The sequence below is a fragment of the Falco cherrug genome, chromosome Z (genome assembly GCF_023634085.1).
Source record: "Falco cherrug isolate bFalChe1 chromosome Z, bFalChe1.pri, whole genome shotgun sequence".
Classification (NCBI taxonomy): domain Eukaryota; kingdom Metazoa; phylum Chordata; class Aves; order Falconiformes; family Falconidae; genus Falco; species Falco cherrug.
Genome location: NC_073720.1, coordinates 49,196,676 through 49,212,757, shown reverse-complemented (window position 1 = coordinate 49,212,757; position 16,082 = coordinate 49,196,676). Strand labels below are relative to the sequence as shown.

The 16,082-nt window shown below is 37.4% G+C and overlaps 1 protein-coding gene across 2 annotated transcripts in view; it reads left to right on the top strand.

Annotated features, from left to right (window-relative positions):
- ROR2 (receptor tyrosine kinase like orphan receptor 2) overlaps positions 1-16,082 on the top strand; it is a 154,380-nt gene that overhangs the window by 108,246 nt on the left and 30,052 nt on the right. For both annotated transcript variants that reach the window (XM_055699661.1, XM_055699662.1), the window contains exons 3-4: positions 6,705-6,992; positions 8,065-8,095. In XM_055699661.1, coding sequence (XP_055555636.1) covers positions 6,705-6,992; positions 8,065-8,095 — 319 coding nt within the window. The remainder of the gene's footprint in view (positions 1-6,704; positions 6,993-8,064; positions 8,096-16,082) is intronic.

The window sequence follows — 16,082 nt, the reverse complement described above, 5'->3', positions numbered from 1 at the left end:
AAATTGTATGCAGTTATGCAGGCAGGAAGTGTTTCCTTTTTCTTTTTCAACAGCTGACTTTAAATTTTGAGTATCTAAAGCCAACACTGCCGTAAGTTTTGATGTGTTCTGAACAGATGGTTTTATGGGCTTTTCTGACTGTTGGATAAAGTTATTGAAATACATAATACAAATCTAAAAAGTGATAAAACATATATGTAATTATTATTATGACTTGTTCTGAAGAGATTGTTCTATCTTCAGGTACCTATCAATTTATGACTCAAATTTTCCATTCTTTTTCTCAGAAACTGGATATTCAGTGTTTGTTTCCCGTGTGCAATGCAGAAATAAAAAGGAATAAAAAATGGATTATAATTACATTATCTCATATCCTTATTATCTCAGGAACACAGAAAGATGTGAAACTCAGTGTATCATACATATTTTAACAGTCCACCTGTAAATTTTGGAAGTCACTTAAACAACCCTTGCTTTAGTTTCCACATTTGGAAAATAAGGTTGATGTTACCGTCCTGTCTTATGAGACTTCAATATTCATAAACTATTTAGAAGTTCTGAGATTAGAAGTTGAAAATTTTTAATAATTGCTATTTATGGAGGCCATCAAGAAGCTGGTTTGAAAATTGTCAATGCATAATTATTTTAAAAATCATATAGGGAAAGAGGAGCAACAACAAAAGAATAGAAAATAAATCTGGAATTGAAAACAGCTAAGCTAAAATTAACATGATCTAAAGTAACTGAAGAGGTTTAAAATATTTTTTAGAATGAACTTCAAAATCACAGCTAAGATCTTAAAATAACAGAAGCAGAGCAATCATTTTATATTGTGTTCATGCCAAGAATAGCACATATGGTTTAAGCCAATAACTTGGACATCTAGGTGCCAGAATAATATAAGTAAAACTAAGAAACATAATATGCATGTGAGGTCTCAGTGATAGTTGTACCCTTTGTGTTTTTATCTTAGTGTATATTCTAGTGCCTATCTTGATAATGATTTGACACATGCAGGAGAAGTTTATTTTTATATTCTTGCCAAAACACGCAAAATAGACCTGTCATCTTCATTTTGATTTGCTGTGGGATACTGTTTGATATATTTAGATGAAATTTATTCAATTTAAAAATATGAAGTACTGGCAACCTAACAAAGGCATTTCAAAATATGAAGGAGTTTTGCCAGAATTCATGTCAGTCATTTCCCTAAGCTGCTTTACTCATAGGATACACAGACTATGATCGTATAATACAATATATAGATTAAGCTGCATTATCCTCTCATAGGTTCTTGACAGAACAGTTTTTACTTTGTTCAAGCAAAATAAATATTAGTATTGGTTGTACACTATGTCAGAAAACATAACAAAAGAGAAGCTTAATTTAAAGCATATTTGCCTACAGCAAATGTAGAAATATCCATGAGATAGCTTTTCCCTTTGAAGTACTTTAAGCCAAGCCAAAGACCACTAAAGGCAAAGGAAGCATTGTCCTTCATTTCAGTGACTCTTGGAACCAAGCCAGAGTATAGAAAATAGTATATAACGGTAGCATCTGTGTAACACAGAAAGTTGCTGGCCATTATACTCGGATTGTTAAAAAATTGTATTTGATATCTGTGTCCCCAATGAAATATAATTGTTTATAGTATGACATTTAAAAGTTTAGTAATGCTGTTTATACTTAGAAAGCCCAAAATATTTTATATTTATGCTTTGTTTCAAAGGTATGTCAGTATTAAAACAGATCAAATCTATTCAAGTTTTAAAAATTCTAGTTGACTGATGCTTAACAAAATAGGACACAAGTTAAATACAAGTTCTAGTGCGTTCACATTCATTTTCCTCCCTGTCCAAATGAATGTTAAGAGAGAAAGGAAACTACGTTGGAAAAAATTTGTTTTGCACATTGTTGAGGTCCCAGTTTATCTTGGGAAACAGTTCGTTTTTTCCTCCAAACCAGTGCATCGAACTGGCATCCACACAGCATTTGTGGTGTGAGGTACATCACAAAAAGTAACTGCTGATTACCACTGCAGAAATTAAGTACAAAAAGCATTCTTAAGAGCTTGGTTGGTTGGTTAAATTTTCCGCTTTGTTTGAAAGATTTGCAATTATGGGTTCTCTAAAGTGGACACCAAATAACAGAGCAGCACAACAAATGGCTGCCCACTGTCATACAATCACTTCAGATTCAGTAAGTATATAAATGTCAGACTTCAGAATCATTTCTCAAAGAGGAGGCGAAAATAGGAAATAAAGACTGTACACCTCCGGGTACAGACAGAGGCAGTGGATAGGCAGTGAGTTGCCCTACTGTTCCTGAGCTGCTCTGCAAAACTTTGAAGAAAACACAAGTGCTTCAAAGTTCAGTAGGTTAAAGTATTTATTACTTGATTTGTAATAACAGGGTAATGTAAAACACTGCAGAAAATGCCTATAAAATTGGCAGGAGAAATAATGAACTAAAGCCAAATTCTAACCTGCAGGAAATGAATTCAGTTACACTGACTTCAGGGGAACTGTATCTAATCACACTGGGTCTGAATTCATCCATAAATCTTTGGCATTGCTTTTGGTAGTAATAGTTTTGTTCTAGTTATTAATAGGATCTGATTCATAAATTCACACAAAATACTTTGAATTGCTTAAAAGCTATTGACCAAATTACTTCCTATGGTACCTCTGGTTTAATTGGTAAACCAGAAAGTCCTAACATGAATTTAATCTTGAGTTAATAACATCTGTTGGTCCTAGTAAGTAAATTTAGTATCTGTTTTCATCCAAATTTACTTGAATGTAATATCCATAACTAACCTGGCTCATTAGGAAAAGTGAAATACCGGTGTTTGAGCAAGCTGTAAGCTGACCAATGGCACAAAACCTGACCAGTAAGTAGCACAAGAACAACGTAGACCTTTCCTATACTTCTGTGTTAAGAACAAAAAGTATATCGGAGATAGAACCACCACACTACCTGACTGTCAACTTACAGCGTTTGGGTTGACCCCACCTTTATAGAAAGCATCTTCTCTGCTTCTTTCACTTAGGAGTCAGGAGCATCTCCGAGCTGGTGTTTGTACCTCTGTGCTGGCTCCGTGCTGGAAGTGGTCTAACTTCTCAAAAAATACCTTAAACCAACTCTTTTGCTTTTCTTATGTGAGCACATTCAGGCTGCCCCCATGATTGCTGAATCACAGACCCATGGAACCACAGAACAGCCCAGGTTGGGAAGGACCTTAAAAGATCATCTGGCCAAACTTTTTTAGGGAAAGGGAGCCTAGACAAGATCATCTAACACCCTGTCTGATCGCACCTTGAAAACCTCCAGTAACGAGGACTCATCTGCATCTCTGGAGAGGTCATTTTCCAGTGAATGGTTGTTTTCACTGCAAAAAATTTAGTTCTATTGAGATGAAACCTCTCTTGATGCAGCCTGTAGCCATTGCCTCTTGTGTCTTCTCCATGTGGCTTCTTGAGCTCCACCCCCCCCCACCCCACCCCATCCCCCCCCCCCCCCGAACCTTCTATTCTTCAGGGAGAAAAGACCTAACTCCTTCAAGTCTTCCCTCATAAGGCAGGCTCTCCAGATTTTCAGTCATCTTCATGGCCCTCCTTTGGACACTCTCCAGACTTTCTGTGTCATTTTTGAATTTTGGGAACTAGAATTGGACTCCAAGTGTGGCCGGACAAGCACTGAGTACACTGCGATGATCATGTCTCTATGTCTGCTAGCTAGCAATGCCCTTGTGGACACAGCCCGGGATCTGGTTTGCCTTTGTTGCCGCAGCAGCTCTTTTCGGACTCATGTTGAGCTTGTTGTCCACCAGGACGCCCAGCTCCCTTTCAGCAAGGCTACTCCTCAGCCACACAGATCCTAAGCCTGTACTGGGCTCTTTGGTTATCCTGGTGCAGGTGCAGGACTTTGGACGCGTCTTTGAAACACTATGCAGTTCTTGCTTGCCCTTCTTTCAGCCTGTCCAGGTCTCTAAGATGGCTCTTCCTTCTGCCCACATCACCACCCAGTTTAGCCTCATCAGCAAACAGGCTGCTTTCAATCTCATCTTCCAAGACATTTATGAAGATGTTGAACAGTGTGGGGCCCCGTATTGATCCCTGAAGGACCTTGCTTGTGACGGTCTGCCAGCCTGAGTAAAAAACATTGATCATCACCCTCTGAGCGTGGCCTGTGAGCCAATTTCCCACCCATTTTGCAGACTGTACATCCAATTTGCCACTGTTGCTTGAGTTGGTGCTTTCATGGTCCCACACTGGGGCTCCACTCCTCTTCCACCCAACATCTCAAAGCCATTACCATGACTAGATGTCCTTGACTTCCTCAATGCTCCAGTTGTTTTGCTAAAATTTGAAGAATTTTCCAGCTTTTCCACCCCTTTTCATAAATTAATTCTGACTCAAGCAGTATTATTGAGTATGAGAACTCTTTTGAACATATTTCAAATAAATGCAAACTTACTTCTCCTCCTGACTGTATACTCTGCTTTAATCATGCTGATGAGAATAAACTCCATACAGATTAAGAAAAAGTGGCAAAATAATGAGCTAAGAGTGAAATAGCCATGGAAATTCCTTTTCTAACATGTGGCAGGATTGATCATACTTTCTTTCTTGCTGCTACAAATACTTACATATGTAAAAATGTTGGCTTAAGTAATAGTTTTAATCAATTGCTTCTATTCCCTGTATCAACAAGATAATTTGCTGGTTTTCTGTTCCCTGCCAGAATGTTACCCTAGCAATTCTAATTCTGAAACGTAACTGGAAACCACAACAAATGACACTGTTGTGGCATGACATTGCAGAAGGCTTCTTCTTCCTTTCTTATCAGACATTTGAAAAAAGTATTTGTTTTCTGTCAAAATGTTCTAAAGTCAGCTAAAGATTTGTAGACTAACAATAGGGAAAACTAATGTAAAATTACTTGCAGACTACTTCATTATTTTATGTGGAAAAAGGATGACAAATAATTTTCCTTTAAGTTTCCAGTGTCATGTGGAGGTTATATGTATTTGACTCATAGAATCATAGAATGTTTTGGATTGGAAGGGACCTTAAAAATAATTTAGTTCTAACCTCCCTGCCATGGGCAGGGATTTACTTCATTTTCTGTTTAGTGACATACTAAATTCACGCTTATCTACATTGTATTTTCATGTTATTCATTAAAGCAGCATTTCTTTTGGAAGTTCAATGGTAGGGAACAACATAATATTCAAGAAAACCCATTTTTCCAGCAAAATCTGGCTTTGCGAACTCTTTATATTATGATTTTTCTAGTGTTTTCCTCTCCGTTGCTATGCCTAGCCATTACAGAGTAACTGATTTTCATGATCATGTCAAAAGTAAATCAAAGCAGCGCATCATTTTTTTTTAAGTACTTCAGCAATTAGACTGCAAATGTTACCATTGCATTGCTGGTGTTAGATTCCTGCACAGTAATATGCTATTTCCTCATTAAACAACTGTAAAATAATCTAGCTGATAGGGAATGGCACATGTAGACATCCATCAGTTATTTGATATTTGGATCTAGATGACATAAAAATGTAACGTAATATGAAGTATTCCTGATGCTCTATGTCTCAATGGTATAAATTCATCAAAACAAACATATGAGTATGACAGCTAGATATTTTTCTTACTTGTTTTGACGATTGCATTATTATTTCAATGGAATTACATGCTTCCAAGCTTTCAATGTGTGATGTATGTCAGTTGCAAGACTCCTAACACCAAATTAAATTTAAAACAATAAGACTGAAGATTTGATTGTCAATTTTTTACAATAGTCTTCCATCAATTATTTTTTTAATCTTTTTATCACTTGAGATCACCAATACAGCATACATGCTTCTTGACAAGCCCTTTGCTTTTAACAAACCACAAATTAGTGCTTTTAGATTCCATTTATAAAACTAAACCCATGAAACCGGATTACTTGATGTCCATACAGACCTTTCTTCGTCCAATTTAGCACTACTTTAAGATTTGACATGAAAAATGGCAGTCTATAATCAATTTAAAAGTGCCCTCTGTATCACAGGTTACTTCTACAGTTGAGGCATACTTTCTTTAAATTGAATGTGAGACTTGCCATCTTTGAAGTTTGATTGTAAGGAAAACCTATCTGAATCAGGTTCATCTTAAGATTTCTTGTCAGTTGAGTATCTGGCAAGTCAAATTAATACCTAAAAGTAACTTTTCCAGTTTTAGTTATTTTTAAAGACAAATATATGACCATGTAAGAAGATTAAGTGGTAAAATTATAATGATATTCTAATATGGCTGCAACTGGGATTACTTTCTTATGGAATAGGGGTGTATTTTTTTGTTACAGAACTAACTGTTTCGCAAGAGACATAGAAATGGAGCAGAAAAAATCATTATTGCTTTCAGAATAGGTGTCCACAAAGGGAGTTAGGATTGTAATGGTATTAATTCATGCTTGACCTTCTAAACTGCATATCTACTTGCAGACAAACATGAAGCCAATCATGAAAGACAAATCAGACTGTAATGTTATGTGTCCCTAGGACAGAGAATTGCACATTTTTTTTTTAGTATATGCTTGAAAGAAAACTGAAACCATTTACAAGACCCTCTCTCAAAAATGTGCATTTGAGCAGCCTTTTATCACAAGCAAAGTGAAGTCTGATCTTTTCTGACCTTTTACCCTCTTAGGTTACTTTCTGACCTTTTTGGAACCAGTAAACAATATCACTGTAGTCCAGGGGCAAACAGCAATCCTGCACTGCAAGGTAGCAGGAAATCCATCTCCAAATGTGAGATGGCTAAAAAATGATGCTCCAGTGGTTCAGGAACCAAGACGGATCATCATCAGAAAAACAGATTATGGTTCACGTCTGAGAATCCAGGATCTGGATACCACGGACACAGGATACTACCAGTGCGTGGCTTCAAATGGGATGAAGACAATAACTGCAACAGGAGTGTTGTTCGTAAGGCTTGGTGAGTTCCTGGTTTTTATAATTACTCAGACTGCTTTATAGACTAGGTATTAGTTTTCACAGTAGCATAATGAGAAATGAATTTGATGTTTTAAGAAGAATTCTCAACACAAAAGGAAATAAATAAAGCCATTGCCTGGGGCCTCTCCCCCAGTGCAGAACTTCTCGGTTGAACTCAATACTCATTTACTGGTAATAAAAGAAAGTAAATACAGATGGAAAGGTCTGTAAATACGTAGTGAAGAAAAAATTTTAAAGAAGTGCCAGTATAAAGTACGAAAAGGTAACATTTCATTGCCTGGAGTTTTCACTGTACTGCTCAACTCAGTCTGTAAAGAAACCTAAAGGAAACAATGAGAAGCAGTTTTCTACGTGATATTCATAGTGCTGGCCCCATCCTTGTGAAATATCACATCTGTACTGTTAAGTGAAGCTTGGCCTCAAATTCTGTCCTTTGTCAGATGAAGGTACACCGCACCTTTCAAGAAGCACTTATATTGCATTTTGGAGACTTAATCGTCCAGCCTGGAAGGCAAGCTTTTATTTAGTTTGCTTCTGAAGCAATGGGGAAGAAAATTGTAGAGACATTTTCCTAAAATTTCTTCTGATTTTATAATGAAAATAGCTAACTCCACAGTTTAGTTTGTAAGTGATTCATTAAGTGCTGGGTATTGGACCTTGTCCCTGCTGTGACAAAGGTTGAGAGCATGCCTGTGTCATACCATAAACTGATAGTAAGGCTCTCAGGTGGGGCTTACTAAGAGGTAATTGATGTGTGAAGATAACACATTGTCTTTTTAACAGCCTGTGTTTTTATGGTGGGACATATTTAATAACAAAAGTTAAGTCCACTCAAGTTGCTGCCTGACCAGGCAGAAGATTCATGTGATTTTTATTTGTGGCTTTGAAAATAGCAATATATGATTATGTGCAGGAATGCAGAGGGTTTTGTTTGAATCTTGAGACAAACCTTCATTAAAGAGTTGTTTTCTTTTAGATTGCTCTTGACTTTTCTTATGCTGTTGTCCTTGAGCCAAACTTGCCAGTAATGTTTGTTTGGTTTATGTTTACAGGTCCAACAAACAGCCCGAATCACAATCTTCAGTAAGTACTTTTTGGAAAATTACTTAATGCACTCTGACCAACTTTGTTCTGTAAGAATTTAGTTCATAAGCTCAGTGAACACTGCCTGAAACCACAGTGTGCTTGCTAGAAAATACCTAATTTGATTGAAAACTCACAGACTGGATGAAGCTTTTTGCAGATGGGGATAACACTCTGTTACAGTGGCTTTTGGTTTGATCAAATTTTCTTGAGCAACTTCTGCTTTCTTATTTTGTATTTTAGACAAGCAAAATACCACAAAGGCATGATGTTTTAACAGTACCTGTTTACAGGGCAAGTAGGGGGTGGAAGAGTGGTTAAAAATGAACGGACAAAATGCTTAGGTTGCTGTGGTTATAAATTGACCCATGTTATATTATTATAGCTTGAAAGGTCAGATAAAACAGGACTAGAATCCTGTCTTTGAGTAGCTAGGTAAAACCTGTTTGTTAATGTCATTTGGACTTCAGTAGTAATTTGGTGATTTTTGTTAGCTGCCTGGGCTTACTTGCTGATCCAGTCATAATGATGAAAATAGATTAACTCTTTTTCACCATCATTGCTTCATGTGTTGGTTTTAATTGAAATGTTGCATATTGTATAATTTCTTGAAGTAGGTTCTGCTGTTGATCAAATAATGGAGTGAGGAGTACAGTCTGAGGCCATAAAATTAGTGTTGGTGATGGACTACTTGAAACAAAGAGTAAACGCAGATTTGTAAAGATGTGGATGCTTTTCAGAAGTACACTATTAATCAGTGTTTGTGATCTCTGAACTCCCAATGGCTTAAGTGGAAACACTTTAAACAACTGCAGTGGGCTGACCACTAATCCATCCATCTTGCATATACTCACTTAGTCATCTTCCATATATAAGAATAATACCACGTGGTACACATTCTTGCATTTTATAGGCACAGAAAACGTACATTAACTTAAAGGTTTCACCAGTATAGGGATTTAACAAGTTGTCATATTTTCCTTAAAATTTATTGCTATTGAAGATTAGCTGTCCATGCCAGTACAAAAAAAGTAATCATTTTTGTAACCACTGAAAACACTTGAGAAAACTGTTACGTACCTGTTCTACAAAGCAAAATAGTGAGATACCAGGAAGTTGTCTGAACTTTTATGATATCAGAAGGCAGAGACTGGTACACGAGACAGCAAACTGAATTATGTATAGTGAAGCACTGAACTGTTCAAGGAACACTTCTCAAATGCAACTGAAGAGTAGCAGTTTCCAAGCATAAGACGAAAATCTAGGACCCAAGCTGTAGGTTGATTCCCCTTTTGTTATTGAGCAAACAATTAATCTTATTTATTTTGGTTTGCCTAGGTTTTCCCAAACCCTTCTCCTGTGCTAGAGTGATAACTTACTAATATTTTACAAATATCAACATAAATCAAAAAAACAATTCCAGTTGATAAAGTGAAAAACCCAATTACTATGTGACATATTTCTGAATTACACCACACCCACCCCCAAGTGGAAGTGAATTAAGCTTCCTGAGCTGTCTTTCATTTTGGTTTTGCCTAGGTTTTGAATGCTTGACTACTCAAACTTTGCTGGTTTTGAACTGTAAGTTAGAATAAAGCAAAGAATATGAAAAAAAACCACCCCACCCAAACCCTCTCATTTGAATCATGACACCTCTAAATCAGTCTTGTACCAATGGTGTCAGTGGTAGACCTGGAAACAGTAGTATGCCGTTACAGTTTTGGCCCTGCCATTAAAAGGTGAAGAATACGTTGCTTGTAGATTTTGGTGGTGATTATTTTATATTCACTAGATTGAAGAAAAAGCTGAAACTTGAGAAAAACAAGGTCAGGTCAAAGGTCTAGTGAGAAATCATGAGGAACTAACCATATGAGGACCAGGAGCTTTCAGGGATTACAGATCTTTGCCTCATTGCGTGCCTATTCCTGTTTCAGTTTTCTCTTTCCTACTTTACTAGGTTTTGCCTACTTTTTCAATGTTCCTGTCCTTCCTTTTGATACTGTCCTTTTTTTTTTCTTTTCTTATGCTTCACATTTGCTCCCATGTTCCTCTGCTCCATGCAGATCTAGTCCTTCAAATAAAATGCCATCATTTGCAGTATTACATTTTTCTTTTCAGAAACCGATTAAGTTTTTGTTTTTTTTTTTTTTTTACTGAATGTTTTATATAAAATCATGCATATCGCTTTGTAAGCCAGAAAAAAGGAAACGGCAAAAAGGTGAAAGAAATACCTAACTGCTTGGAAGGAGCCCACACAGAACAAAAGGCTCTTTCTGTTTGCTGGCTGCACAGCACAATCTTGTGTTGAGCCACCTGAGAGCCATTTCTCCTGGCATTAACGCTTCCAAAAAGACACGCTTCAGTGGAAGCGCTGAAACCTAAAACCATTGTAACTTGGTCTAAAACTATACCTAATGAATTATTAAGGGATGAAAAGCATTACCTGTGTTGATACCATCTAACAAGGTATTTTTATGAAGTCCGTGTGTTCTGCTGTAGATTTCTAGAAATTATCTACAATTAAAGATTGCCAGAGATCAGATGTGCATTATGCACTCAGACTTGCCAGCACAAAAAAGGGCCCTGACCTTCAGGCACTGAAGTTGAGAGATTTCCATAAAAAATCTAAAAGTAAAAGTTTCCAACCAAATGCATAGTCTTAAACTGGTGTGGACTGTTGAGAAGGTGGAGAGGTCTTTATTTGCTGTGAAAGTTTGTATCTGTGAAAATTTCTAGGGATTTTTCTGTAGAAAAGAAAAAGTAAAATCTATCAAAATTATTTAGCAAAAGTATTAAAATTGTTGAAAGCATTAATAGCTAGTACAAACTAATCTACAAAGGAAATAAAATCAAAACACAGTCAGAAGACTAGTTTCTGACCAGACTGCTGTCAAAGGACTGCGCAACTAGAGGACTGTTTCGCTAGAGCACAAGCTAGCAGGTTGAATCCTTTCTCTCACTGTGTAATGTAGTTGTATCATTAACATTATTAGCTTTTGCCTTTCTGAAGAGAGACATCTTGCCTGTTCAGGAAGGTACGAGTGTGTGGAAATAAAATAAATGGGTAACAAATACTGGAAAATGGTTTTTTTTAGCGTGGTTTAAGCAATGGATGTTAATCCTTGGTGTCAAAGAGTAGGAGGGTGGAAACACTTGCCTTCCCTTCTAGATGTGTTGCTCTTACAAGACAATTTTATTCTAAGAGACAATATGTTCTCTAATGTCTTCTCTTGAATGTTCAGATTCAATTTTACCTATTGGGCAAATTTCTGTTTTGAAGCTGTTTAGATTTCTCTATTTTGTGACTCTCAAGAGTGTGACTATAGTGGTGCCACCTCGGAAGGAACTTGGGATGGAAGATATCTGACCGTTTGTTGGATCTAAGGGCTTCTGGAAAATCTGATGAGGCTTTAGCAGAAGTGAGGAAGGTACAACAAAGTACAGGCAGAAAGAAGTAGCTATAAACTCATTCCTTGCCAAGTGTAGGTGAACAGACCTGGCTCTGTTGCCAGTGCTGCACTTTTCCCCACATGACCTTTCTGCAATCTGCTCAGGATGCCGGGAGGTGAACACCTCATTCCAGAGCCCTGTGCAGGGGGACTGGGCTTTCTAAGAAACTTTGAGAAGTCCCTGTTTCATCAAACTGACTAACATCAGTTCTGAGTTTACAGCCACTGATGCCTGTATGCTGGATCCTTAGGAGGAGAAGTAGGTGGGAAGAAACACCATCATCAAGCAGAAATCGTCATTACTCTGGGGAGGAATTTTGAGATGTTAATAATTCAGAATAAATTTGCATGTTCTCATGCCTTATTTTCTTCAGGTTGTTTGGGACAACAGTAAAAATTTTAAGATTCAGTCCATTGAAGGCAAGTGATGAAACAATTGTAGTTGAGAAAAAAACCCAGCTCTTTCAAACAATGTAAAAAAAAAAATGTCTTTAAAAACTAGTAACACATCTGAATTAAAACTCTGGTGAGGAACCGTGAGGCTGGGGTGTGCAATTTATTCTCTGTGGTCTGCATATCCCATACTTTTTATCACATAGATGAAGTGCATCTCTTCTGTGACCCCAAAGGGAGCCCCCTGGATGATGTGACAGGCACTCATACAGTTTTATGGTGGGGGAAGTATGTTTTAATCATGTGAAAAATTGCTTAATTATAAGAAGGGAAAGGGAATATGAGGCCCTGGGAAAGAGGGTGCAAAGGAGTAGGTCATCAGAGCACTTCACCCTGAGGCCACCTCCCTGCCCGTGGCGGGGGTCTTCCAGGTAAAAGACAGTAGCTGTGGGGGCAAACAATTTTGTAAACTGGATCTGTCTGGCAAATGAAAGGCACTCAACATCATGTTAAAAAGTAAGAATACTTTCCTTATCATCAAACAGCAGCAGCACTTGTCTCTTCCTCCTTTCCTTGGGTTGCATTGCAAATACTCTTTAGTCTCAGTGTGGTTCAGCCACTGACAACAACATTTTAAATCTTGCAGTTTACACAAAATTATCTTAAAATTCACATAAACAGATGTTTTTATAACCAATACAAGGTTGTCTCAACTTAGAAGTTACAGTGTTTGTTCAGGCCCCTGAGGACCAGGTGTTTGATGATGGGCCTCCTCCAGAATGATATGCATGCTTTTTGTTTCATCAAAATATACACTTGGCTGAGATGACCATATTTGAAGCGCATATATATTTTTCTAAGACATTTGTGGTAACATGCTGAAGTTACAGAGTAAGCACATATTTTGTGTACTGGTTTCCTGTTTTAATCAAGAACGAAGAAGAAAGATTTTGTGATAAAAACACTGGACTATAATTTTAGAGGTCTGGATTTAATTTCCAGCTGTGCTCCTGTCTCCATGTGTGATTGCCACAACTTGTTTAACCTTTGTCTCTTCATGTTTTCTACAGCAAATGGAGATGGTCAATCTTCGGAATTTTTGTCTTCCTCTGTTATGGGATCAGATTATTTCAAAATGTTTAGGATATGTTCTCTTCCCATAAAGCATGGGATAGTTATTCCTGTTTTACAAATGAGGATCTGAGGCGCAGGTTATCTCGGGCTGGTCTGCATTAAACAGCATGCATTTGCCTTGGCAGATTTCCTGGCTCCATGACAGTCCAATTTGGGGATCTGGCTGGAACATGCTGCAATTCCCTCCTAGCCCCTGTGTGTCAGTTTCCATTTTTCTTTCAAGGTTCGGGGAGAAGCTGTATTCCACCCTGGTGTGAAGTTGGGGCTCCTTTCAGGAAATTTTGATCCACAACCTTAATGGGCTTCTGGGTCTGTTGGTTCAAATGGCCTTTGACAATTGCTCAGGCCTAGACAGGAAATTTGTAGAGGAAGGAAGGAACTGAAACCAAGGCTGCACTAAGCCATTTTACATACTCTTTTCTCTCTTATCTGTTTTAGAGTGTAATTTTTTGGTAGAGTGATTGTTTTTACTCTAGCTATCGGGGATACAACCTAGTACAGTTCATAAGTATACTGTGTCACAAAAAATAGATAACTGAAAATTATACCCTGGTCTGGCTGGAGCTGTAGAATACAGTCAAAAGAAGCTGACCCTCTGAATTTTTTATCCTAATTTTATTTTTTTGTTTCAAAAAATACATTTTTTTTCTCATGCAAAACCCAGAATATACATAATTCAAGGTAGAGTTATGAGAGCAGTGGAAGTACTGGTTTGGGTTGCTTTCTAGCGCACTAGTTCCCAGCTTCTTTCCACACTGTGCTATTTCTTCAGCTTTAGTCTTCCACTTAAATCTTTCCTAATCACCAGTAATTAGATGATGAAATATTTAATACAGTTTATACTATTTACTGATAGAAGCAGAAATTTGGTGTGCTTATACAATTGACTAATTTTAAAAGCCAAATGTGTATTTAAACTAATATGCCTAACAGCTTGAACTAGACACAAGTGTCCATATTCCTGCAACTTGTCATCTGGGGAAACTGTTGTAGATGGAAGGGAAGAACAAAGGAAAGAAGCTTGTAGGCAGTAGAAAAAAAGGAAAAAAAATTGTTGTGCTCACCAATCCATACTGTTCAGAAACCCCCCAAAACCAAAGGGAAGCCAAGCATATGTAAAGGTGATTAAGTATCGATCTCCAGGAAAGCTTTACCTTCTTTGTGCTACTGTATAAATCAAATGCCCTTGAAACGTACAGTGTAATGCAGCTACATTGCACTGCTTTACTGAGAGAGCCTGGTTGCAAAGCCAAGAAAGTGGCCCTATGGGATTTGCCTGCTGTTGGGCAAGATTACCAAATACCTTAGGAAGAAGAAGCTATTAGTGACACTTCTGTCTACTCATACGATTAGAGCTAACTTAGGGTTAAACGTGAGAAAGCACCTTCCCACTTGTGATTAGCAGTACTGTTAAGATACTTTCAAATTAATTGGATCAAGCAGGGCAATAAATGTAATGCTTACCACTTTGCATTTATGTGGGGCTACATATATATTATATGGGGGCTACAGCATCCAGTACACCAAAACACAGAAACACTTTATTTCCTAAGAGCTCCATTTTCTAAAATTTAGAAATTTAGCTTGTTCGTGGATATTAAAGGAAGCTGATGGCTTCTGCAAGGAAGAAATTACCCACAGCCTGTGCACTGGGAGAGCCTGCTTCTTACTCTGCAGAGCAGTGGTTAGGTTTTTGATAGCCAGCAGGCTATCATATCAGGCAAGCTGCAAGGTGCAACTCTTAAGATGTGCAATGTACAGCGAAGAGCCAAATACAGCTCTGACTTTGTAAATATGTGACCCCAACATGCCCTCTTCCAGAAGGTTCCAGATCAGCAGCAGGTGTTTAGGTTTGGGCTGCTCAGAGAAACGATTTGTATTAAACTGCCAAAGAAGTTGCAAACTAAATAAGACATTTGTTAATCTGTTTAAGGATATACGTAAATTGATATTCAAAGTAGTAATGGCCTTGGGCTTTTGGCAAGTATCTGGTGCAGCTGTTGGACATCTCTGATATAACCAGCAATCTTGAGTTTGTTTAGATTTTACTTCCTGCCTCTCTACTTCCCCTTCACTCCTTCGTTCAGTAGCTTAAATGGCTTTCAAAGTGTTTATTGCACGTTCTACAAAAGGACAGTTACATGGTCCCTGAGACTTCCTTTCAGCATTTGATGCCACATTGAGTTTAATTACAGTTCCTTAGGATGCTGAATAGTTTCTAAGTGCATACAAGGAAAGGGTGAACATTGTAGTCAGGCATAAAGATAAAGGAACACTATCCTAATGAGAAGTAGGTAATTTAACAAAATGAGATAAAGTTGTAGTACCGCACCATAAATAATACTTTCAATTTTTATGGCTTTATGGTTAATTTTCCCCTACTTTTGTGTTATTTTGTTAATCATTTCCATTTGAAAGAGCAAAACAAACGAGTCATGCAACTGATTTAGTGTACTTGAAAGAAGGTGAAACATGGTAAAACCTGATTAAATTTGAATATTTCCATCCAAAACTAAAAACATTAAGAGTAATAGAAGGCATTGTCTTTTTTAAAAAATGGAATGAAAGAATGAAAATGCAGTAAGGAAATCTGCTCTTTTAAATTGGTGCTGCTCTCTGTCTAAAATCTGGAGTATCTGAAGTAATACTACTCTAAAAATAAAGTTGCAAAAAGCATGTCTCATCAGCAGTCTCTCTGATGCTCCTCAAAAAGGTCAATTATAAGTGTCCCATTTCTCATTTTGTTCAATCTGATAATAACACAGAAGAGGCAAGGATTACTTTGGGTGGGACAAAACAATATTTGATGTCACAGGAAATTTTCTTCATACATATGTATGCACCCGCATATGAATAATTTGCATCCCCCACACCCAGCAAGTTTTTCTAACAGTTCAGATTGCAGGCCAGAAAGGTTGTTTACCCCTGCTTCACCATACTTTCCTTCAGGCTTGGAAATCAGTTTGTTTAGTTCTGTGGGTCACTGTCAGCCAGCTGACCTGCATATAGGA